This window comes from Malaclemys terrapin, chromosome 19, assembly GCF_027887155.1.
Source record: "Malaclemys terrapin pileata isolate rMalTer1 chromosome 19, rMalTer1.hap1, whole genome shotgun sequence".
In the NCBI taxonomy this organism is placed as follows: Eukaryota; Metazoa; Chordata; order Testudines; family Emydidae; genus Malaclemys; species Malaclemys terrapin.
Genome location: NC_071523.1, coordinates 7,963,064 through 7,989,524, shown reverse-complemented (window position 1 = coordinate 7,989,524; position 26,461 = coordinate 7,963,064). Strand labels below are relative to the sequence as shown.

Sequence of the window (26,461 nt, the reverse complement as noted above, 5' to 3'; positions counted from 1 at the left end):
TGTGACGGCGGCGCGCTGCCTGTCGGGATAGGCTCGGCCTCGGAGCAGCTTCCGGGCTCGGACCATGACGGCCGGTGCTTGGCCGTGGCTGCTGCTCCTGGCTCCCCTGGCGGCCGCGGTCTACGAGGATCAAGTGGGCAAGTTCGACTGGTGGGTGCTGGGGCCACATCCGGGTATTTAATCCCCCCGCCCCTGGGGTGGGGGTCTGGGCATCCCCCCGTCCCTTGGGCATCCCCCCCTGCCTCCTGGGGTGGGGGTCTGGGGATCTCCCCCCCCCACCGTCCTCTGGGTCTGGGCATCCCCCCACTGTCCCCTGGGGTGGGGGTCTGGGGATCCCCCCGTCCCCTGGGCATCCCCCCCGCCTTCTGGGGATCTCTCCCCCCCCACCGTCCCCTGGGTCTGGGCATGCCCCCCACTGTCCCCTGGGGTGGGGGTCTAGGGATCTCCCACACACACACACTGTCCCCTTGGGCTGGGCATCCCCCCCACCGTCCCCTGGGGTGGAGGTCTGGGGATCTTCCCCCCCCACACACTGTCCCCTGGGTCTGGGCATCCCCCCCACTGCCCCTTGGGGGGGCTGGGAATCCCCCCCACAACTCCTTGGGGTGGGGTGCTGGGCAGCTGCCATCACTCCACTGTTCTCTTGGGCAAGAGGGGCTGTGTCCGGGTATCTCCTGCCCATCCCTGGGGTGAGCTGAGGAGAAACAAGTACTGAGCGTTGCCCTATTTTAGCCCGAGTCCGACCCAGCTGCCAGACTGGGTTTGAAGTGGGTAGAACTGCTGCAGCTGAGCTGAGTTTCGGGAGATGAGCAAGAGCCTGCTGGGAGCTGAGCTCTGCCCCTGGCCCCGAGCTGGCTTGCCTGCGTCACTGTCACGGGCGCTGGTATCTCTGGGGGAGAACGCGTCCCCCAACCTTGCCAGGGCCGTGTGAGAGCCCCAGCTACAGAAACATCTGTAGGGAACAGGCCTGCACTGGCCATCGGAAAAGTGCATTAGCTGACCAGGTATTAGTCCTACTGTCTAGGATTTAGCGCCCTTTGCCTCAGGAAGCTGCTCCCTGTCTCCCTTTTCTCTAAGGGATAGCTGAGGATGTCGATTTCTGCTTCTCATCTCACTGGGGAGGAAGAGCACAGCAGTGGTTTTCAACCTAAAGACACAGGACTATAGGAATTGCCATATTGACTCACACCCAAAGTCCATCTAGTTCAAAGTCTTGTCTCTGACAGTGGCCAGTTTTGTAGGAAGGAGTATGAACCGTGCAGCAGGCAGACATGAACCTTGAGGCTTAACATCCCTTCCAGAATGATACAAAACTACTCAAGATAGCTAAGTCCCAGGCAGACTGCGAAGAGCTACAAAAGGATCTCTCAGAACTGGGTGACTGGGCAACAAAATGGCAGATGAAATTCAGTGTTGATAAATGCAAAGTAATGCACATTAGAAAACATAATCCCAACTATATATATCATAGAATATCAGGATTGGCAGGGACTTTAGGAGGTCATGTAGTCCAACCCCCTGCTCAAAGCAGGGCCAATCCCCAGACAGATTTTTGCCCCAGATCCCTAAATGGTCCCCTCAAGGATTGAACTCACAACCCTGGGTTTAGCAGGCTAATGCTCAAACCACTGAGCTATCCCTCTCCCGAAATGATGGGGCCTAAATTAGCTGTTACCACTCAAGAAAGAGATCTTGGAGTCATTGTGGATAGTTCTCTGAAAACATCCACTCAATGTGCAGTGGCAGTCAAAGAAAGGGGTAGATAATAAAATAGAAAATATATTGTCTCTGTATAATCCATGGTACACCCACATGTTGAATACTGCATGCAGATGTGGTCGTCCCATCTCAAAAAACATATATTGGAATTGAAAAAAGGTTCAGAAAAGGGTAATAAAAATGATTAGAGGTATGGAATGGCTGCCATATGAGGAGAGATTAATAAGACTGGGACTTTTCACCTTGGAAAAGAGACAACAAAGGGGGATATGATAGAGGTCTATAAAATCATGATGGGTGTGGAGAAAGTAAATAAGGAAGTGTTATTTACTCCTCACAACACAAGAACTAGGGGTCACCAAATGAAATTAATAGGCAGCAGGTTTAAAACAAACAAAAGGAAGTATTTTTTCACACGACACACAGTCAACCCGTGGAACTCCTTGCCAGAGGATGTTGTGAAGGCCAAGACTAACAGGGTTCAAAAAAGAACTAGATAAGTTAATGGAGGATAGGTCCATCAATGGCGTCCCTAGCTTCTGTTTACTAAAAGCTGGGAATGGGTGACGGGCTGGATTGCTTGATGATTACCTGTTCCTTTCATTCTCTCTGGGGCACCTGGCATTGGCTACTGTCGGAAGACAGGATACTGGGCTAGATGGATCTTTGGCCTGACCCAGTATGGCCGTTCTTATGTTCTTAATGTTTGTTTTTATTAATTATGACGACTCTGGATATTCTTGATATCCATATAAATATCCAGTCCCATTTTGGATATTGTAAAGATGGGTTCTTGCAGGTTGTCAGAGATTGACATTTATTTCCAGTCTCTTTCAAAGTGCTCATTTCACATCCATGGTGTCCTAAAACACGTTCTCCAGCAAAGTTATCCAATTCTGATGTGACCTACTGAGTAAAGCAATGGATGGGGATTCAGGAGACCTGGGTTCTAATTCTGGCTGTCACTGGCCTGCTGAGTGATCTTGAGTAAATCATGTAATCGATCCTATGCCTCAGTTTCCCCATCTGTAAAGTGGGGATAGGGATGCTTATATCCTTCGGGCTTTGAGGTCTACTGATGCAAAGTGCTGTATAAGAGCTAGATATTATTAATAAACATTTATTACATGTCTCTTCTCAGTTGCATGTTTGTGGGTCAGATGGTAGAAATCCGTTGATGCTACCCAATATGGAGAGAGCTCAGGGAAGAATTTAATATGGCCCCAAAAGAGCTTTGAAGACCAGTGACCCCCTTTTTGCAAGGGGCCGTCTTAATAGAAGCAGCACATGGCAGCTCTTTTCATTGATAATAATACATTGTTTGCTTTGGTGGTATGTAGTGAAGATGCAAGAATGAGACTGGTTATACTGCAGTGCAACAGTTCATCTTTTTCAGTTCTTGTTAATGAATGTAGAATATTAGACACTTTGTTTTCTTTGTGTGAATTTCCTAGAAGCAGATTTGACATTGAGCTCTAAAATCTCACAAAATTCCTTTCTTGCTCGTTTAGACTCAATTTCTCTCTTCATTTACATTGAACTCCCCTTCCCCCTCAAAAGAAGGATTATAGTAGTGTTGTGGTTGCCCTCTGTCAGCCCTTAACAGTTGCAGCTAGTGCCACCATGTTGTTTGTGTTCTGTCCACCTGTGTTAATTTGAATCCCCCTTTCCCCATTTTTCAGACGGTTAAGTGGAAAGGGTTCTTTTTTTTCACACCACCTTTGATTTTCCTGTTCCTTAGGAGGCAGCAGTATGTGGGAAAACTCAAGTTTTCTTCCTTGGAAGCTTCACAGGGCTCCAAGAAGCTTATTGTGGCTACTGAGAAGCATGTGATGGCTGCTTTGAATTCCAGGAATGGAGAAATCGGTGAGTGAACTGTTGTTTTATGACTCGGGAATCTGCTATTTGTGTGGGAACCAAGGCACACGGGACCAAAATTGAGCCCTGGTATACATTAAAAGTTACTCTTGCTTACAGCAAAGCTAACTTTTGGCACAGTTCATTTTAAGGGTTGCGGGGTGGTTAACAAGACATGACTTTATTTTCCCTGGAGACAAGGAATTTTTAAAAATATTCTTATCAATTTTATTTCTTTTTTTTTCATTCTTAGTGGCTTCGTTTCCTACTTTCGAGTATAAACTTGTTAGGTGCTGGCATGACTAGTCTGTTCTTGACCAATACAGTGGGACCAAGAACTGAATGGGGCATGAAGACTGAATTCCTCTCTCGTCCCTAGAGGTGGTCTTGCTGGATAAGATTTGAGGCACATTGGAAGGGCCGTTTTGAGGAAGCTTGCATTGGCACGATCTATACTGTACTTGGCCTGTGGTTAGATAGAGGATGTCAGTCTGTGGCACTGCCAGTTGATACCTTTCTTCTGCATGAAATACCCCAGGGAAAAAAATCATTCCCACTTTACTCCTTGTTCCTTTCAGTGTGGCGTCATGTGGACAAGGGGACTCCTGAAGGAGCAGTAGATGCCATGCTGATTCATGGACAGGGTAAGCAAAGCATTTAGCCTTTCCTGTGTGATGAGTGGTCATTCCCATTACAGACATCCAGCCAAGTTTGGACAGAGGGCTAAATTTCCTAGAGCTAATAGTCATGGTGAGCCTGTAGTGGATACAGGTGCAGGGTTAAAGATTGTGTCATTTACTCCATGGCCTGTTCTCTTCTAGTCGCATGAGGATAATTTCCTGCTTATCTGCTTTGTTTAATTTACCACTTGGTGCTATCAGGATCACGGCTACACAAAGATTCTTTTGTGTCTGTGCATGACATTAGGAATTCTGGACTCCTAGTGCTAAGAGTATAAGTGAACCATAAAACCTGAAATCCTCTGCACATTATACAAATAAAATGACTTTCCTGACTATGAAGCAGACCAGGTGTCTTCTGGGCCGTGGTTGATATTTAATGTTCTATCCATAACAATGGAAGAGCAAGTAACCTGGAGGATGAGCAGGGAATTGAATAAAGAAACCAATATAAAAATATTTGATTTGTTATTCTCTCCTCCCGGCCAGATGCCATCACTCTGTCTAATGGCGGGCGCATTTTGCGTTCCTGGGAGACAAACATTGGAGGGCTGAACTGGGAGACATCACTGGACACTGGCAGGTGGGAAATCTTCAGCGGGCTTGCCGCTATACCCTTTGGAGAGGGCAATTTGCCTTCTTTGTGTGTAGTTGTGTTTTAGGGACAATGTCAATTACATAACTCCTCGCTTAACATTGTAGTTCTGTTCCTGAAAAATTCTACTTTAAGCGAAACGATGTTAAGCGAATCCAATTTCCCCTAAGAATTGATGTAAATAGGGGGGTTAGGTTCCAGGGAAATATTTTTCACCAGACAAGACTATATTTTATATATATACACATATACACAGTACAAGTTTTAAACAAACAATTTAATACTTACACAGCAATGATGATTGTGAAGCTCAATGGTGGTGAAGTCTGAGGGTGGAAGAGGGTGGGATATTTTCTAGAAGCAGAATGGTAAATGATGAACTAGCACTTGGCTGAGCCCTCAATGTAGCCTCACACTCTACAAGGCAGCACGAATGGAGGGAGGGGAGATAGCATGGCAGAGAGAGATAAAGACGCACAAGCGCATTGCCCCTTTAAGTAGGCTTACCCCACTCTAGGTACATTGCCTTTTTAAGTAGATCAGCAAGTTGAGACAGCAGCTGCTGCCAGCAAGCTCCCTCCATCCTGAGCCCTGTTTGTGTCTCTGTGGAAATGGGTAAAGTAGTGATGGGGAGAGGGACACCCTGACATTAGCCCCTTGCACAGCAAGCAGGAGGTTCCTGGGAGCAACTCCAAGGCAGAGGGCAGGAGCAGCACACGGCAGTGGGGGGAGGGACAGCTGAACTGCCTGGCAATTGCTAGCCTGCTGGGTGGCTGCCGCACTGGGAACTTAGGGGAGCGGGCAGCTGATGGGGGGCTGCCAGTCCACCCTGGTTCCAAGCCCCCACCACTAGCTCCAATGCTGCTCTTTCTGCAAGCTGTGGACAAAGCTGCCAAACAACATTATCAGGGAGCATTGCACAACTATAAACGAGCATGTTCTCTAATTGATCAGCAACGTAACAATGAAACAGCGTTAACCGGGGTGACTTAAGTGAGGAGTTACTGTAGCTATGAGGGTCATAAAGTAACCCTTGTGGGAATATTGTAGAGATGCTGAATTTTGCAGTCATTTATCACAAGTAGGACTAATGCTATATCCTATAACCATGCAAAATTCTCACTTGCTTGAAGTGAATAGTGGGTTACATTTTGTATCTGGATTGATACATTTTCATGATTATTTTGCAATGCTGAAGTGGGGGCAGGGGGTTTGTACATAGTCTACATTTATTGGAGGTGGAAGATCGAAATCCTTTACTTATACATAAGCTTCCCCTGTCAGTGTGCAACATTCTAGACCTGGAGACGCCACTTTGGCTTGATGGGATGGTTGGTCTTCAGTCCCATCCTTGCCCTCTCCGCGGTGATCAGCAGTTAGAGCTCCAGTTAGTGCCAACTGTTATGGTGGTTTGGTCGCACAATATTAACTATATCTAGGTAAGAGTAGCTATTTTTAAGAAAAATGTGTGTGTTGTGCCAGCTACCAGGGTGGAGAAGAGCAGGGCTGTTGTCTATAATTCTAGTGTTGCTATGACTCCACAAACTGGGTAAAGTCTCTATAAGTATTACCGTCTCACCCTCTGTCTCTGACCTGTGCTTAGTTTCCAGATGGCTAGTTTGGTGGGGTTCCAGGACACAGTGAAATATTTGGCCGTCCTGAAGAAGGCTGCCCTTTCTCTTCATTACCTCTCCAACGGCCATCAGAAATGGGTGGAGCATTTACCAGAAAGGTACAAATCCAAACCAAGGATAGATCACTGACTCTCAAACTTGTCTTAAGGGGGAGAGGACCCTTTTGCTTCTGAAAATGTTGTGCATAGTATCTCATGGGGGGGAGGTTGCATCCATTTCCTGCACCTATGAGAATATAGACTCTTTGGGAGGGGGACCTTGCACTGCACTGTATGAAAGAGAAAATATGAGCACTATTTGGGTAATTGGGGGGGGGGGGAGGGAGGGAAGAGGGTCTTCTTGTGCATAAAGACAGGAGCACATCCATTTCTATTTACTGATTTTAGTGCAGGCAAATTACAGACCAACTGACAGCATTGTGATTTATGCACTGTATGGTACTAACATGGACTTGTGATAAAGTGATCATATGGTATCTTAGGGCTCGTCTACACTTCCAAGCCAATTCAGATTAAGATAGGGTGTGAATTTAAAGAGCAGAAGCTATTCCTGAAGTAGTCCATGTGTAGACAAACCTTTAGGTTAGTGGAACAAAATAGGTCAGGAGGCGACATCTCTTATGGAGAAAAAGCAATCTACGAATAAACTAAGCATATTAACCTGAACAATCCAGTTTGTGCTATTAGTAGCAGCTTCCAGTCAGAAAACAGGGGCCCACCCAGGTGTGGGAGTCCTCTTGTAATATACAGGAATGTTCTAATGTGATTGACTTCTGAAGGAAGATTAAAACGACTGAATAGTTATAACTAGGCTAAACAGTGATCGCTAAATGAGACCTGACCATATTCCAGTGACTGAGGCTAGTGGGAGAGGGAGGATGAAACTAGGTTACCTGAAGGGAGGAGGTGGAGTTGATAGGGGAAAAACTTTCTAATGGTGAATCTGTGAAATAGCCTCCCAAGGGAAGTGGAGGAAGTCCTGTTGCCTGAGACACCTACTATCCTCCACTGGCCTGAGAAGGCTAAGGGGAGGATGGACAAAATGACCCAATAAGTCGTCTTCGTCAATACTGTCTCTGGGTTTTCAATGTGCTTAACTGCAGGAGGTGATGGCTGAAGGGGAGGAGTCCCTAAAACATTTGTGTTGATGGGCAACAATTCTCCTGTTGGGCGATGCACCCAGTCTTTCCTTGTGAGACCCGGGATGACATTGAATAGGCTCCTAGAGCAGGGGGCTTTACAGGTAGCTCTGGGCAACTATTGGAGAAGATGATTCATTGCTGCTTCTCCTCTTGCAGTGAGCGGACCCAGTACCAGCTGGTGTATTCGTATGGAACCGGGGTAGTACGTGCACTTGGAGTTGTTCCTCGAAGCCATTTGAACATTGTAACCTTCAGCGTAGAAGATGGCGAAATTACAAAACAGGTAGAATTGATGCATGGTGTCAGCTCGTCACCAGGTTGGCTCTAGTGTGGATCCAATTTAACAAAAGCTCCCATCTGGATAAATGTAATGTGATGTCTAGGGAAGTTAATTGCATTGCTGGCACATAGGTCAAAATGTCATCCTGTCTCCATGGGATGTCTCATGGGCCTGGAAGGAGACTTCACAACTGCATCTCCCAGACACAGGGCTTGCAGAACATAGTAAAGTTGAGATCAACCCGGGTAATCTCCGGATGGATGGCAGTTTACCCAAGGTTACAAAATCCTGGCTTTATGGGTATCCCATGGGGAAGAGCCACTGTTCATTGATAAATGGGATTCTCCTGCTTTTCACACAGGCCTTTGTTAGTGTGACTAAGTTTAGAAGTGAAATGTAACATTAAGCCTTTGATATCACACACTGGCTGGCAAGATACAGGCCCCTTGCAAACAGACACAATCAAAGCTCTTTCTGGAATTTCTTTGTGGGGTTTTCCAACTGCTGCCTCTCTCCCTTTATTGCCCTGCAGCTAAGAGTGGCAGCCCCCTGGATGAAGAGCCTAAGTGGTGCCTGTTGTGTGGTGGGCGAGGCAGTGCTGGTGTGTGCTGACTCTGACACACAGTCGCTCTATGCTTTATCCCTGGAGACTGAGCAAGAAATGAAGCAGATCCCACTGCAGGTGAGTGATCCTGAAATAGTCTTGCATGTAAGTGGACATCAGACTAATTTGGAGGAGGGAAAGGGAGATCACATCGCTTCCATGTAATGGTTGCTTATGGGGTGATGATTTTAGCTCTTTAAATCTTGTTTTTTGTCGTATCATGGGAAGTAATCCATCCTGCATCCCAGACCTCCGCACTATGGCTTCATGTTCAATCAGATATGGACTAACGCTTCATACAGGTTGTATTGTTAGTGAGGAAAGGGATGTGTTTGATCGAATTGTGTAATAAGTTTCCATCTTGCCATGTTTGCTTGTTCCTCTTTTCAGGCCCTTGACCTAGAATTTGCTGAACATTTCCAGCCCAGGATTTTGTCCACTAAGCCCAATCCTGCCAGTGCTTCACGGGCTCAGTTCTTCCTGCAGCTGGCTCCAAGTCACTTCACACTGCTGCAGTACAGAAACGGGCTGCTAAGCCTCGTCCGGGACTTCCAGCAGGTAAACAGAATGAACCTAGCTGCAGATCTCTGAATAGAAGAGATGAACTACAGCAGAAATTCAGAGGATTGACTGTTTGGCTGGCTCCATCCATCAGTAAAACCAGAACCTCCATCAAGTATGCACTAAGCATTCTGAACAAGCTGCTGAAGCTCAGGTGTCAATCATACTTTCTGTAGCATTGGTTGAACCTATGTACGGCAGCAGTTAAACTATGTAACATCAGTTCAGGAGGATCCAGTTTCTGACAATTCTCACCAAGGTGTGAGTTTACTAATGCAGGGTCTGTGCTGAGTCAAGAGGTGGTTTGCTGCTAGAAAGCACCTCAATGACCAGTGGTTCTAGGACATTTAATACTGCTGGTGGTAGTTCTAGTGGACCAGAAATATTTGAAATGACCATTTCAGATTCAGTGCAGTATTGTCTACAAGAGACTGGCCAGTTGGGGATGGGCTCAGTGATCTAATAGGTTTCTAGAAATTAGCGATGGAAAAAACCTAATGGGGAAAAGGTGGTCCTTTTCTTCCTTTCTTTGACTTTGATGGTAGCTTTCCATCTCTTATGCTCCTGAGTTTCATCTTTCACATTTAATGGTGTTACTGTTATGGGTGGGAAACCTGTTAGTCCTCAACTCCGAAGACTCAGGCAAAGCATGCTAGTGTGAAAATCATCACCACCACAGGTGAGATCACCTCCGTGGCAGCGCCTGGAATTTTGTCAGGCTTCTGACTGGTCAATGATAAAATGCTAAAGGTTACTGGACCCCAGCGTGAACCTTCTCTTCAGTGGTTGTACCAGAGGTTGCTTCGCTTCCTTGTAGTGAAACTTACCAGAGTCCTTCAATCTGTCAGAATTGCTTGGTATGCTGAAAATGAACTGACCTGTTGGCGGGGGAGGGATAGTTCAGTAGTTTGAGCATTGGCCTGCTAAATCCAGGGTTGTGAGTTCAATCCTTGAGGGGACCACTTGGGGATCTGGGGCAAAATCAGTACTTGGTCCTGCTAGTGAAGGCAGGGGGCTGGACTCAATGATCTTTCAAGGTCCCTTCCAGTTCTAGGAGATGGGATATCTCCATTAATTAAAAATTATTTTTTTAATTTAAATTTGGCTGAAATTGTTCCAAACCAAATGAGAATTAAGTCCTCTGCACAAACGTGTTCTTATCTCCCCCCCCCCACCCCCTTGTTTTTCAGGCAGCTTTGGTGAACTTTGCAACAACTGGGGAGAAGACAGTGGCTTCTGTCCTGACCTGCAGGAATGAAATGGTTAGTCAGTTGCACAATGGAAATTTCAGATATGCTTCTAGTTGTAAAAATGTGTGGGGTTTTTTAGTTAGTTAGTTTGTATTGCTTTTTTACTGTTATAAAGGTTTTGAGGGGCCACCGAAGAGCAGTGTTCTACCACTGTCAGACTGAATATACCACCTGGACTTAAACACCTTAGGGCACAAGAGGCCCAGGCCGGTAATTCTGATTCAGTCTCCATGGAAGTCGATGGTAAAACATCTATTGACTTCAATGGGGCCAAGATTTCATCTGTTGTGACTATCCGTATGAAAGCGTCTGTAGAGCTGCTGAGTGCCGAGCAAACCCAAGCTGGACCGTGGCGCAATGAATATACAGAGCGAGATGACTCTTAAGGATTGTCTATGCTACGCGACAAAGCACATTAGAGGAAGAGGGCTCCAACGTGCTTCACTCTAACTACCCTGTGTAGTCCCTGCTGGCATGACCTAAAAGGTGCCTAGGTTTGTGTTAACATAGTCACTACTACGTTAACGCAAACTAAATACTTTTTAGTTTGCACCAGCAGGGTCTACGTGGGCAGTTGGAACACAGCACATTAGAGTGCTCTGCAAATCACATCCCTCTAATGCGCTTTACCACCCTGTGTAGACAAGCCCTTAGCGAAATAAATACCTTAGTGTTGGGAAGGAAAGTCTGCTGACTAGCTGATATGGTGATGGGTGACTAGACACTATCATTTTAAAAAACAAAATCCTACCTTTTGCACTATTTTAATAACCAAATGCCCTCACCCATTTCTCACTAAGACCAGAGATTATTAAAAATGGAAGAATTAAAACAAAATCCATTTTCTTTTTGGAACCGATGCTATTTGTTCTTCATTTTTCAAGCTGAGAGGAATGAAAGATCCGAGTCTGTTTCAACTCCGTTTAGTCAATTTCCCAGTCACTTTCATTTTCAGGTTCTCCTGTGCTTAGCACTAGGGGATGAGATAAGGTGCGGGGAAAGCACTCCACAGACTCTGCTGACAGCCTTCGGGTAGCTGGATATTCCTGCCAAAAGCATGAATTAAACAATAGTGATTATTGGCTTCAGAGCTAATACCCTGCTGTAATGAATATGGTCATTTCAGCCTCTCTGAGCTAATGAAGCAGGCTGCTTGTCTGCAGAGACAGGTAAACAACACTACTTCAGGTCTCATTTGGAAGGTTATCATCACAACCCAAAGGGCTAGAAACATAAAACAAGAGAACTTCTATTCTGAAGAAACCGATAGTGGCATCAGATTGCTCCATGATACAGCTTCCCTCCATGCGTGCACCATCTCCTCCCTCCCTACCCACCATCCTTTTAGCATGGTGCAAAATCTGTGTTGCAGATGCTACAGCGGAGTTTTTAAAAATCCATTGGGATAGAGAGGGGAAAAAATCATGACATATTTTAATTGGTCTTAGGTTTTGTGTAAGGTATTTTCACACCACCTACATTTTGGGCCACGTTTGACTTGACAGTTTCCATATACAGTAGAACTTCAGACTTACAAACACTCGAGTTATGAACTGACCAGTCAACCACACCCCTCGTTTGGACCCACAAGTATGCAATCAGGCAGCAGCAGAAACAAACAAACAAAAAAGCAAATACAGGACAGTATTGTGTTAAATGTAAATTACTAAAACAAAGAGAAATTTTAAAAAATTGACAAGGTAAGGAAACTGTGCTTGTTTCATTTAAATTAAGATTGTTAAAAGCAGCATTTTTCTTTTGCGTAGTAAAGTTTTTCAAAGTTGTATTAAGTCAATGTACAGCTGTAAACTTTAGAAAGAACAATAACTTTTTGTCCAGGGTTACGTACAACCTCCATTCCCCAGGTGTTTGTAACTCTGAGGTTCTAAAGTCTTGTGAGAGGAAGTACCGAGCTCACCACTTGGTTTTTCAATACCACTTGTCGTTTGCAGCTCTGAGCAGGGAGGCAGAACTTGTTCCTGTTAGACACTTAATGTTCTTATGTTTTCCATGCCTTTGTCATGCTCACTAGTTCTCTTTCTGTTCCCATGCTCATTGCAGAAATCTAGAACTCCTGATAAGGCAGACAGCACTTTCGGACATTCCCATAGACAGGTATGGAAAGGAGCCGCTTGTCAGGAATTGTAGGCAGTCTTTGCAATTAACCAGCTATTCCCTTCTCTTGGGTTTGGAAGGCTGAATGGTGGAGTGGGACAGACTATTACTCTGGGGAATCATATTTTTGCATCAGCTCCATGAAACTTTATCCAAAAGCATCTTAAAACTATTCAGTTCCTGAAACTGTAGGGAACTGGATGAACATGCTACCCTCTCACAGCATTAAATGAAAGATCTGTAGACACCCTTTTCCCCACCTCAAAATGGAAAACTGCTTTTTGAACGTCAAAATTTATTTCAGAAACAGTGCCTCTGTGTAGTTAGGAGAGAGAGCTGTCTGGTATTTGAAACAGGGCATTGGGAGCCAGGACTCCTGATCTCTATTCCCAGATCTATCATTGACTTTCTGTGTGATCTTGTGAAAGTTGTGTAGTCTCTGTGCCTCAGTTTACCCTGCAGTTTAATGTGTGCTATACCATCTACCCTGCAGGGGTGCTGACACTCAAATAATTGTTCGTAAAGTGCTTTGAGATCTTCGAAAAAAAGGCATCATAGACCCCTGCTGTGTTCTGTCCAAATGGGCTCAGAATTACAGTAGTTACTCCATGGAAGCACGTGCAGATGGAAATGTCACCTAGAATTTGTTCTCTGTCCCAAACTGGTGTGCTGTTTGTGTTCTGTTAAGCAGCTGTTGGGCTGTGCTCCAGAAATGCCTGCATTTCTGTGGTGGGTGAATTGAGCCTTGTAAATATAGCACTTTGGAATCATTTGTGATGAAAAGCGCAGTGTAAGTAGATTATGTGTGTTTAAGTCAGTTTGTCTTTTATAATGCTCTAGGAATTCTTAGCCTGCCCCAACAACACCTACAATATTAACCTGTATTTGGTTGAAACTGGGCAAAGACTGCTGGATACCACGATTACCTTCAGCTTAGAGCAGAGCGGTGCCAGGCCCGAGCAGGTAAGTTAGGAGCCTCTCTCCTGTCGTTGAAAGTGGTCAGAGATGGGCGCATGGAGTTTCTCTTTACATCAGGCTTGGCTGTATCTTGAGGCTTATCAAACTTTTTGCTGCAGCCAAACAGACAAGCCCCTGATTTAAGGTTGGGAAGGATACTAGTTTGGGAGTCAAGGAGATTTGGCTTCTACGTGCCTCTACCACAAACTGCTGTTTGACCGTGGCCAAGTCGCTTCATCTTTCTGTGTCTGTTTCCCCAGCTGTAAAAGGGGGTTAGTGAAATTTACCCACCTTTGTAAAACACAAGATCTATAGATGAAAAGTGCTTCACTTATGACAGCCTTTTCTGACTGGCAGAGCTGGTCAGAGCTCTTTGGGTGATCTGAAGGGGTTGCTGGTAGTGAGAAGATCACCACATGTCACCCATGATGTTTTTGATCCAGATATGGTGGCATTGCGTATCCCTGGGTTTATAGAGCCTGGCTTTAAGGGCAGGGCAAGGGTGGATTGGGCAGAACCTCATATAGCAGGGGAGGGCTTGACATCATAGAATAATACTGCAAGCACAAAATAGCTGCTGCATTTGCCAGTGTGGTCTTGGCACTGCTGATGTCTAACTCAGTGCTTTAAGATACCTGAAGTACGAGAGTTGCTGTATGAAACCAGACTCTAGTCTGCCTCTAGGTTTGTGAGAAGTGTACCCCTGAAGGTAGCACCTCATCTATTTGTTGCTTTAGAATAGTGGTACTCAACCTATTTACCATTCTGGGGTGCATATGCAGCTCTCTGTTATGTGGGCTGCAGCCACACAACATCTATACTACCTGTATGGCCCTGAGGATGTCACATGGGCTGTAGTGTGTGCTGATTGGGCCGCAAGTGGCCTGCGTGTTGAGAACCACTGCTTTAGGACTTTAAATGTAACAGTGATCTTAAATCCTTTCCTCTTTTCTCACCTTTGAATTGCATTTTGCTTGTCTAGGGCAGGAGGTTATAATCCTGATCATCTCCTCTTTCCTTGTCTCCCTTTTCCAGCTCTATATCCAGGTCTTTTTGAAGAAAGATGACTCTGTGGGTTACCGAGCGCTGGTGCAAACAGAAGATCACATGCTCATGTTCCTCCAGCAGCCAGGTAAATTGGAACCAGATTGGCTGGTTACCCCTGTCTAGTGTATCCTCTCTTGGCACCTTCAATAGTGCACATTCAGGGGCAATTGTGTCCAGCCAAGCAGATTCTTTCCTGAGCTAAATCCCATAGAGAAGTGAGAAGACCAGGAATATCCCTCACCCCCACAACTTGAATTTTCCTTCACTACCAGAGCTGAGAATCTGATCCTGCGATGTGCTTTGTTGAAGCAACAGCCTGTTGGCTTTCGCGAGGCTCTGCAGGGTTTCAGGGTTCTGCCCACACAGAACTTATTGCAGGACAGGGACCTGTAGCAGCTATTCCTCGATGCCTTTTTGAAAAGAAGGGAAATTCCTCAGACAAAATATGGTGTTAAACTTTAGGGTGGGGTTAAGAGTCCATTTCTGTTGCTTGAGTCTTTGAGGTCTTGCAAGAATGTTAGAGATTGAACTTCATGTTTTTTGTTGTTGTTTTTTAAACTTTTTTGTTTTTGATGACTCCAACCCTTTTGCAAGCCCTTCAATGCTCAAGTCCCAGGTGTGTTCTTTCAACACTGTCTCTAGTTTAATAAAGTGAGGGGGGGGGTTTGTTAATGATTAAATACCAGTGTGTTTGTTGTAGTAGTAGACAGTAAATATCAATATCCAAATTGCTTCAGAAATGTGGCATTTTGCGATTTATTAAACAGCTGTTTACTTTTGTGAAGACCAAACAGAAGATCCTTCAGTCCCAAGTGTTGGGGATATAGCTCTCAATCCATTTCAAGGGACTGGATTTGTAAGATCTTCCTGTCTCCCGATTGCTCTCAGGAACGAACGCAGCACAGATCAGGAAATGCATTTGCTCTTTTCTTTGAATCAGCCTAGGTTGCCTTTTCTTTGCATCTCTCTAGGAAAAGTTCTGTGGAGCAGGGAGGAGTCGTTGGCCGAAGTGGTAAGCTTGGAGATGGTGGATCTACCTCTGACGGGTGCCCAGGCTGAGTTGGAAGGGGAATTCGGAAAGAAAGCAGGTAATAGCCAGGACCTCACTCAGGGTTCCCTCTAATTTTTCTCACCCATGTGTGGAATGAATTTTGTTATGTGCACCAATATGGAGGTGAGGTGTGACACGTCACCTTCATATCAGTGCACATAACAAAATTCATGTGGTGGAGGTGGGGCCGAGAGGTTCGGAGTGTGGGAGAGGGCTTGGGTTGGAGTGCGGGCTCTGGGGTGGGACCGGAGCTCAGGGGCTCTGGGCTGGTGAAGGGGGTGCGGGCTCTGGGGTGGGGTCGGGGATGAGGATTTTGGGGTGTAGGATGGTGCTCCAGGGCTATGGTGGGGAAAGAGGACTCCCCCACCAGCCCACTTCTTGCAGCGGCACCTAGGCTGCGGGGGAGAGGTGCCTCTCCCCACCATGGCACCTCCGGGGCTAGGTTCGGGTCGGAGGAGGGGAGGCCAGCCCACCCACTGGCGCCTCTACCTTAGCAACAACCTTTCATCGACCAACAAGAGCCAATCACAAAGCCTTCTCTCCGGGGCCAGGGCATGTGGGCCAGCGCAGACTACAAGTCCCAGCACACATAGCGTCCTGGAGTGGGCATGCCAGACCAGCAGGAGGTGCCTGATAGTCTGCGCTCCTTCATGGCTCTAAACCAATCAGAACCCTCTCTGCCATAAGGCATGAGAATACGAACCAAACAGTGCCTGAGTTGGTGTGAGGATTTGGACCAATTAGCACCGGGGGGCCGTGGCAGGGTTTGGCCCGTCCCTCCCCCGGCTGTGGCAGGTCTGGGACTGGGGCCGAGGGAGGGGCACCCCTGTCCTGGCTGCAGCAGGTCCCAGCTGGGTGGGTTCCCTGAGTGCCTGCACGGTGCTAAATAGGCTGCTGCGCGGCCGCGCAGCTTACAGGGAACTCAGGCCCCACTACGTATAGAGTTGAACTTCTGCAGGGGTCTATTTTATGTTTCTTTGTTTTTTTGTTTTTCATGCTTGTATAGTTTCAATATTCCTCTCCCCAAAGCTGTGAGCTCTCATTCCAGATTTCTTGTGCAGACAGTATGACCCAAATGAACTAAAATAAACTTGACTTCCAGGTTTTGGGGTAGTCTCTAACTTTTGCATCCTCCTTCTAAAATGAAATCACACATAAAAGCTCTACTAATAGATTTTTCCATATCCCTCTGCGTATAACAGACACAGAGTGATAGGGAATTTACAGCCAGCTTGCCCACTCTTACCAAAATGCTTCTGTTCAATTATTATTATTCTGTATTGTCTTACCCTGAAGACTGAAATATAATTGCCTTTATTGTCTTTCTTGCCATCCGGATCCAGCCATTCAAGGTAACCCAAAGAATCACATGCAGTTCCTTTCCTCTCTTTTGTGACAGCCTTTGCTGGTGGATCTTTGTCCTTCCTGTTTGGTTTCTTTCTCAGAGAAGAGATAGATTAAGCATAGGCCATGGCTCCTAACAGGAAGTCAATTCAGACTTCAGTTGCCAAGATTTGGGTGCTTCTCTGTAAAGATGGCTCCTCTGTTACGCGAGAAGTGAAAGCAGGAGGCATAAGACCAAGTACACTAGTTCGTTTTAGTTGGGCACTTGCTGGAGTGATAGGGAAGAGAGACTGCACATGGTAGTGTTGCAGCTTGCAGGAAAGCTGGATTTGAGGCGAGCAGAGTGCCTGCTGAAGTGGGATATGGCAGTGTGTATTTAGGGGCTTGGTAGGTGAAGGAGCTTCTATGATGGTCATGGGATATAATCTGATCCAGGTGTCATGAAAGGTGAGGCAGAATTTTCTTAACTAATATATACATGTGTGGCAGCACGTGACTTTTACAGACTGAGGCAGTGGTCTGATTTGCTGTGCTGTGTGTATATTTCCCCTGCAGTGCACCACTGCTTGTTGCGCTAACCGTTGTCACTGACTTGTTTGCAGACGGGTTGCTGGGGATGTTTCTGAAGCGCCTCTCCTCCCAGCTCATCCTGCTGCAGGCCTGGACTGCACATCTCTGGAAGATGTTCTATGACGCCAGGAAGCCACGGAGCCAGATTAAGAATGAGATCAATATCGACAACTTGGCGAGAGATGAGTTCAACCTACAGAAAATGATGGTGATGGTCACTGCCGCAGGAAAGGTGAGGAGGCCAGGGACTGGAAGCCATTCCTGGAAATGGAGCATGTCGTCCTGGCAATGGTGAGGGGGGATTCAGTGCTGAGGCTGTGGTAGGAAAGGTGTCAGGAGACCAGCAGAGTGTCTTGTAGTGGAGGAGGGAACCCAAAGCGGAATGCAACATGTAGGTGTGAAAGACACGCTGTTACTTACATTGGCTTTTCTTTTTGTCTCTTTGCTTCAGCTCTTTGGTATTGAAAGCAGCTCTGGCACCATCCTATGGAAGCAATACCTACAGAACGTGAGGCCTGGCTCTTCCTTTAAACTGATGGTCCAGAGAACAACGGCCCACTTCCCCCACCCCCCACAGTGTACGCTGCTTGTTAAGGACAAGGTGAGTCCCTCACACACACACACACACACACACACACCTCGGATGGGTTTTACCTCCCCATAGTGAAAAATCCACCGTGTTAAAATGTTTAGATTTGCTTTTTAAATGCTTTAAACGATGACCAAAAAAAAAAATCATTCACCCAATTGCTTTGTCCACTACATGAAGTAGAAAATCAAGGCCTGTGTAGGCTAGTTAAATAGGAAAGGCTTTCCTTCTGCTGGTCACACGACAGTATATACTCCACAGAAAATAAAAACACTCTTACTTATTTTGGTGACATTCTGGACAGGCCATGATAGGATCTCATTAGAATTTTATACATCTTATGTGAACACTATGGGATCAGCAGAGATGAGGTGATTTGAGTGCACAGCGTATTCATCTGTAGGGTAAGGAGCACAGTGAAGGGAGAAAGGAGGTGTAGACAGTTAAATCCAAATATAAACCAAGACAGCAGGTAACTTCATATGCTAGAAGAACAACCACCCTTCTCTGTGTTTGCCCTAACTAGTTTCCCATCCTGTTGTCTGTTTCAGGAGACCAAAATGAGCTCTCTCTATGTCTTTAACCCCATCTTTGGGAAGTGGAGTCAGGTGGCTCCCCCTGTTCTGAAGCGTCCAATTCTTCAGTCTTTGCTTCTGCCCGTCATGGATCAAGATTATGCCAAAGTGCTACTTCTGATTGATGATGAATACAAGGTAATTTTGTTCCTAGGGCAAAACTATCTCCATCTGCAGGATAAATATCTCCCCCATCAAGGCAAGAAATAAGAACGTTGTCAAGTCATAGTCCACAAAGGGAATGAGACTGACTTCAAGGGACTTCATCAAGATAAAACACACATTTAAAGCCATTTCCTTCTCTTTGTCACTAATAACTCCATTAGATTAACATAGAAACTTTAAAATCTAACTTGCTCTTTGTTGTTCTTGCACTTTGTTTACCTCTTCCATTTCATTCCGCTTGTACCATGAAACCAAGGTCGTCGTCTGCACTCTTGGCTCTAGTCAGTGTAACTCTCTCCTGGCTCTTGTGCACTGGGTGGCATAGTGCCATTTGTTTTATTTGGTCCTCTAATAGTACAGGCAAGAGCTGCATCCCAAACCTGACTATTTTCATTGCAATTGAAAGAGAGTCACGAGAACCTATTTAGTCACGTTCGCATTTGAAACCCCCCATGGTTTTTAAAACAAACGCTAAATTTTCAATCTGCACTAAATTGACTCTACCCCTCTTTTTGGCCTCCCGGTGCAGAGGTAAAATAGAGCAAGTCGCTGGCTTACAGACCAGGAAGCTGTGTTTCAAACACGGGCCACCGTCCCCTCCCCAGTGCAGATTCCCTATGGACCTCTTTATGTGGATGGTAAATGGCTTATATGCTTGCCAGGCAAAAATATAAGTCATTTATTGAACAGGGAAGGGTAGTGTTAGCTTCCCTATTACCCAGGGTGCCTCTGCCCTTGTTTAGCCAAATTCATCCTTAATTAAATCAGTGGAATTTACATCTATAGTAAATTGGGCCCAGTAAGGTTAACTGGACTAGCATACTTATATATGTGAGACTAAACATTGATGATAACTAATGTCTTTGTTTAAACTCTTCTTTATCTTCCCAGGTTACAGCTTTCCCAGCAACTAAAAACATCCTCCGCCAGTTAGAGGAAATAGCCCACTCCATCTTTTTTTATATAGTGGATGCTGAACAGGGCAAACTCTCTGGTTTCCGGCTGCTAAAGGTACAGAAGATGCTCTATGCTATGTAAGAAGTGACATGTTCATCCCGCAGATGAATGTATGTATGGTGGATCTTTGCTGTCATGATTTGGGTTTGATGTATAAGAAGTAGAGCTGGGTATAGACTTCTGCCAGTTCTCAAAAGCTTCCTAAAATGTTTGTAAACTCATAGTTATAAATAGTCTTTACTGAAGAATCCTGACAGGTCTGCATCTGCAGTTTGGTGAGATTCCATAAGAGGGAGCAGTTCTCCCATACAGTATTTCCCTGTTAAGATGCACTTCGGAGCTGAGATGAGATGAGCGCACAGTAGTTCAAGTAATCCTTCCCACCCAGCTCCCCAAGACTCTATTGCCTATTCTGAGAACTAGCTTGGCTGCCCTAGACAATGGGCAGAGAAAGCATGTGCTCTTCCTCTAGTAAAAAGTGTTGACACCTGTTCCCTGATCCTCTAAATCAGCGGTTCTCAACTGGGGGTCCGTGGCTCCCTGGGGCTCCATGAACCCTTTCAGGGGGGCTGTGGGGCCCCACTGCTGAAACCCTGAGCTCCGGGGGCCCCCCCATGGGGCTGAAGCTAGGTGAAGCCTGGGGCTGAAGCCCTGGTGCTCCCCCCCAGTGCACTACTCTATTCTAGGGGGAATCTCCCTATGTCCTGTAAATGGAGATTGTGTCTTTCAGAGGGTCAGGAAACCTTATTTTGGATCTTGACTCCGCTGTAGGATCTGACAACAGAGGAGAGCTGGCAGATGACCATCCCAACTGAAGTGCAGAGAATAGTGATTGTGAAGGGGAAGAGATCAAATGAGCATGTACACTCCCAAGGCCGTGTGATGGGTGATCGCAGCGTCCTCTATAAGGTACTGCAGACCTTGTTAGCTGAGCTTTGGTGGCTGTGAGCTGTATGCTAAGGTTTCCATGGAACTTGGCATGGAATCATCAGGGAGCTGATTCCCACCTCCTAGGCTTGCAGACACTAAGCGTGTTTTAAAAGCAACACTTAAACTGGTTGGAAAGATGTTTTTGCCAGATGTGCTGTCGTCTTGAGCTGTCTGCCTTATAGAGTAGCCCATATATTAGCAACAAAGGTAACAAGTCTAACTTGCTATTTATTATCTTCCTGATCCTTTTTTTAGACCAATGTTGAGGTCAAGAGAAAGGGGGAGAAGGGGTGGGGAAAAATAATGGGTCTTAATGTCCATCCTGGGATGCATTCACACTTGTCCAGGAACTAATCCTGGATTTGCTATGGTCCTCTCATGCTTCCCAATGGTGGTGGTCCTCCGTCAAACAATTCTAGCCGGGCAGTGGTGTTATGAGCGTCCAGCTGAGAGATTGGTTTGGAAGTGGACTGAGATTAATGACCCTAGGTAAGCAGAGACCAAGTGAGTAACAGAACCGGTGAGCGTGGTCTCCAGGAGGATATCGCTGGCTGCTGCATTCTTGTAGAACTGCATCCCAGGAAGAACAGGTGGAGCATCCCAAGTTGGGGGAGCTGCCTGTCCGGGTGGGCGATATTGCAAGTGAAGTATTGCATATCAATGCACTTGCCTTTGGGGAAGATTTTAAAACAAGTGTCTGATAAACTTTTGTTCTTTTCTCTTCTGATTGGGGAACAATTCAAAGCCCATTTCTAGCACTGCTGGTCCTGAGTCCTGACCCAAGATGGGACAATTGGTGCAAGTTTCTGCATACACATCAGTGGCTCTAAACTTTACTGGAAGACAGGAGAAGCTGAATTTTGGCAGAGGAAATTTTCCTCTATAAATGTTTTCAGACGACCATGGGGGTATCGTGACAGCTGCGACTGATTATAAATCTGTCCTGATGATTTGTGCTGTTAACAGACATCTTGTTGCCTCCATCTTTGGCTACATAGATCTGGGCTAATCTGCACAGATTGCCACTGGCACAATGGTTATAAACTAGGGGCTTCCCCACATCTCTTTCTTTGTCCTTGTTATAGTCTTTGAACCCTAACCTGCTGGCAGTGGTAACGGAGAGCACGGATACGCACCATGAACGCACCTTCATTGGAATCTATCTGATTGATGGAGTCACAGGCCGGATCATCCACTCTTCGGTGCAGAAGAAAGCAAAGGGACCCGTCCACATTGTCCACTCAGAGAACTGGGTGGTGGTAAGGAAAAGTTATTGCTTGTAATCCTTTAGATTTGAGATCTGGAGGCAACTGCCTATGCTGCCCAGGGAACGCTCCCTGACTCCACGCCAGTGACTGTCCAGCTACCCTCTGTGTGAATTGACTTGTGCTGGAGCATTCTGCTCTGTCCTCTTGAACAGTTTCTTCCCCTCTTGTCTCAGTACCAGTATTGGAATACTAAGGCACGCCGGAATGAGTTCACTGTGCTAGAGCTGTACGAAGGGACGGAGCAGTATAACGCCACAGCCTTCAGTTCCCTTGACCGCCCACTGTTGCCTCAGGTCCTCCAGCAGGCTTATATCTTCCCATCTGCCATCAGTGCCATGGAGGCCACCATCACTGAACGTGGCATCACCAGCCGTCACTTGCTCAGTAAGAACTGGGTTAGGGCAGGGTGGAGGGCTTGGGTTACATGTGTGTCAAATTTTGTATTCAAGAAAAGGTCGCTACAGTATCTAGGGCAATCATCAGCCATGACGGTCCCAGGGGTTGCATTAGAGAAAAGTATATTTTTAAAGTTAGCCTGTGATTTGAAGAAACAGTGCAGCTACCGCCCTTCCCTTGACGTAAATCGTGGTGCATGCTACTCTCTCCTGTGTGCATTCAGACATTGCTGCTGTCTGCATGGGCTGGGCCTTCGCCTTTCACTCATGAACTGCCTTTAGACCAACAACAGTATTCAGCCTAGCCCTCTGCTTGCTTCCACACACCCTCCCTCATCCCTGAGGAGTGGACTCGGAAAGCTCTCTCTGGCATGCCTCAGGAGGACTATTGGATTAGCCATCAGAGAGTGCGGTCAGAAATGGTCATTTCTAAGAGATGATTTTTTTTTTGAATGTGCAGTTGGGCTTCCCTCTGGGGCAATTCTTTCCCTTCCAAAGGGTCTGCTGGATCCTCGACGCCCAGAGATCCCTACAGAACAAAGCAGGTAAGCAAAACGCTGTGGCAGTAATCCCCCTTCCCAGGCACCTGCCAGAAGGGGGAAGGCTGGGTGTTTTAATGCTTTAGTCTGGAGTAGATTAATTTATCAGTTCTGTCTGGCCAGATTCTGAGTAATTCTTACTCTAAATTTAGAGAGGCTGTTGTCTTCATTGGCCATTGGACTGCTTTACTGCCAGTCCAGGTGTGAATAAATTAGTCTGTAACACAGTAGTCCAGAGGGCTATCAAAAAGCACCTGTTAGCATCATACTAGTGACTAGTATTCTACAAAATTATCTATGGTTTTTAGAGTGATACTTTAACTGATTTATTCCTATGGCCTTGAACCTGGTTGGGTTGTGTCTCAGACTTTAGAAGGAGATGGACACTACCCTAATTACAGCATGTTCTGAGCTACCGGTTTGTCTCCCTCTTCCTAACAGCCTTTACCAAGCACCATGTGTGAATGACTAAATTATCTGTATAAAGATTCTAATGTTGTATCACCAGACTTGAGTTCCAGATAACAGGCTGCTTAGGGATTTACCCACTGTGCTGTGTTTGGTTGGGTTTTGATATCTCTCAAATGCCTTTCAGGGAAGAAAATTTGATTCCATATTCCCCAGATGTCCAGATCCATGCTGAGAGGTTCATCAACTACAATCAAACCATATCCAGAATGAGAGGGATTTACACTGCCCCCTCTGGCTTAGAGTCCACATGCCTGGTGAGTCTAGGTTAGGGTTTTTTTTTTTTTTTTTGTAAAGCATGATGGGGGATACAAAAGTATGCCATCACACCCCCTTTCAGGGAAGGTATGTAACTTCAAGCCTTATTATAAATCATTGGTTAATGATTTCCTGAACTGTGCTTTGCTTGATCAGAACCATAGGGATGGGCCTCTTACTAGGACTAAGATTTTGTCATGAATGGTTTTAGTTAAAGTCAGGGACAGGTCACAGGCAATAAAGACTAATTCATGGAAGCCTGTGACCTGTCTCTAACTTTTACTTAAAAATATCCATGATAAAATGAGAAGGGACTGGGCAGCTTCGGGGTGGCTGGGAGCTCTGGGGCCCCCCACCACCCATGGGGGCTAAGAGCTCTAGGGTCCACCTGTCCCTCCCGGCGCCTGTGGAGCTGTGGGGGACCCCCACTTCCCCATTGCGGCAGCTGGGGAGCTGTGGGGGCACACTGCCTCAGGCGGCAGAGGTACCTTACAACTCCCTGCCCCTGCGGGAGGCGGTGAAACCCTGCAGCTCCCAGCTGCTGGGGCTGAAGTCATAGATTCCGTGACTTCCACGACCTCAGTGACAAAATCGTAGCCTTATCTTTTATTAATGTATCTGGATTTCTGCTTGAAGCTGCCGTAACAACTGGTGGTCTCACTTCTTTAGGTTGTTGCATATGGCCTGGACATCTTCCAAACCAGAGTCTACCCATCCAAGCAGTTTGATGTTCTGAAAGATGACTATGACTATGTGCTGATAAGTAGTGTCCTTTTTGGACTAGTTTTTGCCACTATGATTACAAAGAGACTTGCTCAGGTGAAGCTGCTGAATCGTGCATGGCGGTAAGCACATGGGCGAAGGGAACACTGAGGGAACCGGTGAGGCTGGTGAACAGGCTGGCTGGGATTCTGAGTAGCTGATCATCTGCTGGAGTGCACACCACAACTGGGTTTAATTATATGTTATAAATTGTACTGTTGTGATGGAGGCAAGTATTTATATCACATTTCTGCTGGAAACATTGATGGGAGGAGCTGCCAGTGGAAGAAAAATATGCTTCACCTGGGAAGAATTCTACCCAATGGCAAGGAATTGACTACAAAGTAACATCCATCTGTCCAGGACTTCATTGAATCAGTGTGAAAAAACCTTCTACGTTTTTTTTTTTTTCTTCAAAGCGCTAAGATGATCACATCACTTTCCATGAAAAACCTTCCCCACCTTTAGCTAAGATTGATATCAAAATACTAAAGATGTATTTCTCCCCCACTTCTGGGGTGCACTTTGAGACCAGTTGATGGCCTGCCTCTTCCCTACACCAACCATTACTGAAATCTTGGAGGAGAATCCTAGATTCACCACAGCTCTGATTGGAAAGCTAGGTTTTGTAAATGCAAGCTGCTGTACATAGGGGGCATGGGAAGGGGGGATGTTCGTAAATTAGCCAAGAGAATATTCACAAAATGAGGCATGCAAATTCAGGACTGATTGACCAAACCTTTTAAGTAAATTATAGCAATGGGGAAGGAGTTCAGGGACAGATGATGCTTACTTAAGGTCTCCATATTCTTTATTTATTGTGACTGCACTGTATGGTCCTTTTCTGCTTTTTAATCTTTCAAATGGTTGCACAACACAGACCTCATCAATTGGATATTTCTGGGAAAGTTTTTTTTCTCTGGTAAAAAAGTAAATATTTCGAAGGGTTTAGCAAACCTGAGAGATGCTGTGAAGTTGCACCTAAAAACATCCCACCTTTTATGCTATTTTGCCAAACAGCTAAGTGACAACTTGAAACTAGGTTTAAAAATATTGTGATTTAGGAGTAAAGAAGCCTGCAATTTGTTTTCCCTCTATGTATCAAGGATGTTCATTCTTGGTATGTAGTAATATTCAGTATCTAATTTTAAATTGGAATAAGTTTTTACAATTATTTGTAACTCTTTGGGACATAAAGTGCTAACATTGGTTCTGAACCTCCTGTGTACTGAAATGGTTGCAACTTGGCACATGAAGCAAAGGGCTTTGTTGCCTTGGAAGCCTTACTGATTTATGTTTGGATGAGATGTGATCAGATAACCAGATACTGTAACAAACTAGATCTTGTTTTTAACTGTGAAACTGGTCCACAGTTGTTTTGTGTGAAAGAGTGTGGGCAGAAAGGATGAGGAATATGAGGTCATTTCTACGTAGTGGAGAGCAGGTTATCTAAATAAAAGTAATTTGATCAGTATCAAATAAGTATTATAAGCATGTTTGAATTTTCTGTTAGAGCTTTTTGATTGGTATCTGTAGTTTACTTGTAAGTTAAGTATTTCTCCTTTTCTCCATTCAAAAAATGCAAAGACACTTGTTAAATCACTTAAGTGTAAACAAGGGGTAGTGGTGATGGCCTCTACCCCACTGCACATAATGTCAGTGTCTACCAGGTAAGTCTGGACATAGGTAGTGGGACGTACCTCTCTTTTGAGCACTGCATAACAAACAAAATGAAAACCAAAAAAAAAACAAATTATCCTCTAACTTCTTTTAAAAACTTGCAACTAATTAATATTCCAGATCCTTTACCTTTCATCTGAGAATCTCATTACTTTAAGGATTAGTAAATTAGAGGTCACAATACACCCACGCAGCAGCTAATTAGCCTTACCAATTTTAAAGAAGGGAGACTGAGGCTCGGAGACTTTATGAATAGCTTGAGGCACCTAGCATGTTACTAGCTGTGTGAGAGTAGAACTCAGCAGTCCTGACTCAGTGGTACCTGCTTGAACCAGTAGGAGTACTCTTGCCTCATGAAAACAATGTAAAAATAAATGTGCTTAGTACTGAAAAGAATGCGAAAGAAAACATAATGCCTGCCACAAGGAAGTTTACACTCTAGGAGACAAAAGAAAACTACAGTTGGTGAG

The 26,461-nt window shown here is 45.5% G+C and overlaps 1 protein-coding gene across 1 annotated transcript; it reads left to right on the top strand.

Moving 5' to 3' along the window:
- The first annotated feature begins 8 nt into the window (after positions 1–8).
- EMC1 (ER membrane protein complex subunit 1) lies at positions 9–25,794 on the top strand. Its single transcript, XM_054009153.1, has 23 exons — positions 9–150; positions 3,461–3,585; positions 4,155–4,220; positions 4,746–4,839; positions 6,455–6,583; positions 7,783–7,909; positions 8,439–8,588; positions 8,901–9,068; positions 10,262–10,333; positions 12,383–12,436; positions 13,277–13,399; positions 14,429–14,525; positions 15,412–15,528; positions 17,438–17,637; positions 17,857–18,006; positions 18,546–18,707; positions 19,626–19,745; positions 20,463–20,600; positions 21,707–21,880; positions 22,063–22,273; positions 22,745–22,829; positions 23,419–23,548; positions 24,219–25,794. The coding sequence occupies exons 1-23, from the start codon at positions 65–67 to the stop codon at positions 24,396–24,398; spliced, it is 2,958 nt and encodes a 985-aa protein (XP_053865128.1). The 5' UTR covers positions 9–64; the 3' UTR covers positions 24,399–25,794.
- Positions 25,795–26,461: the final 667 nt, after the last annotated feature.

What these genes read in the sequence shown, in the direction of transcription:
- EMC1 (XM_054009153.1), top strand. Translation starts at nt 65, where the DNA reads ATGACGGCCGGTGCTTGGCCGTGGCTGCTGCTCCTGGCTCCCCTGGCG. An exon ending in TTCCAGGAATGGAGAAATCG is followed by an intron (nt 3,586 to 4,154) that starts GTGAGTGAACTG and finishes TGTTCCTTTCAG; the next exon opens with TGTGGCGTCATGTGGACAAG. An exon ending in GGAATTCGGAAAGAAAGCAG is followed by an intron (nt 15,529 to 17,437) that starts GTAATAGCCAGG and finishes ACTTGTTTGCAG; the next exon opens with ACGGGTTGCTGGGGATGTTT.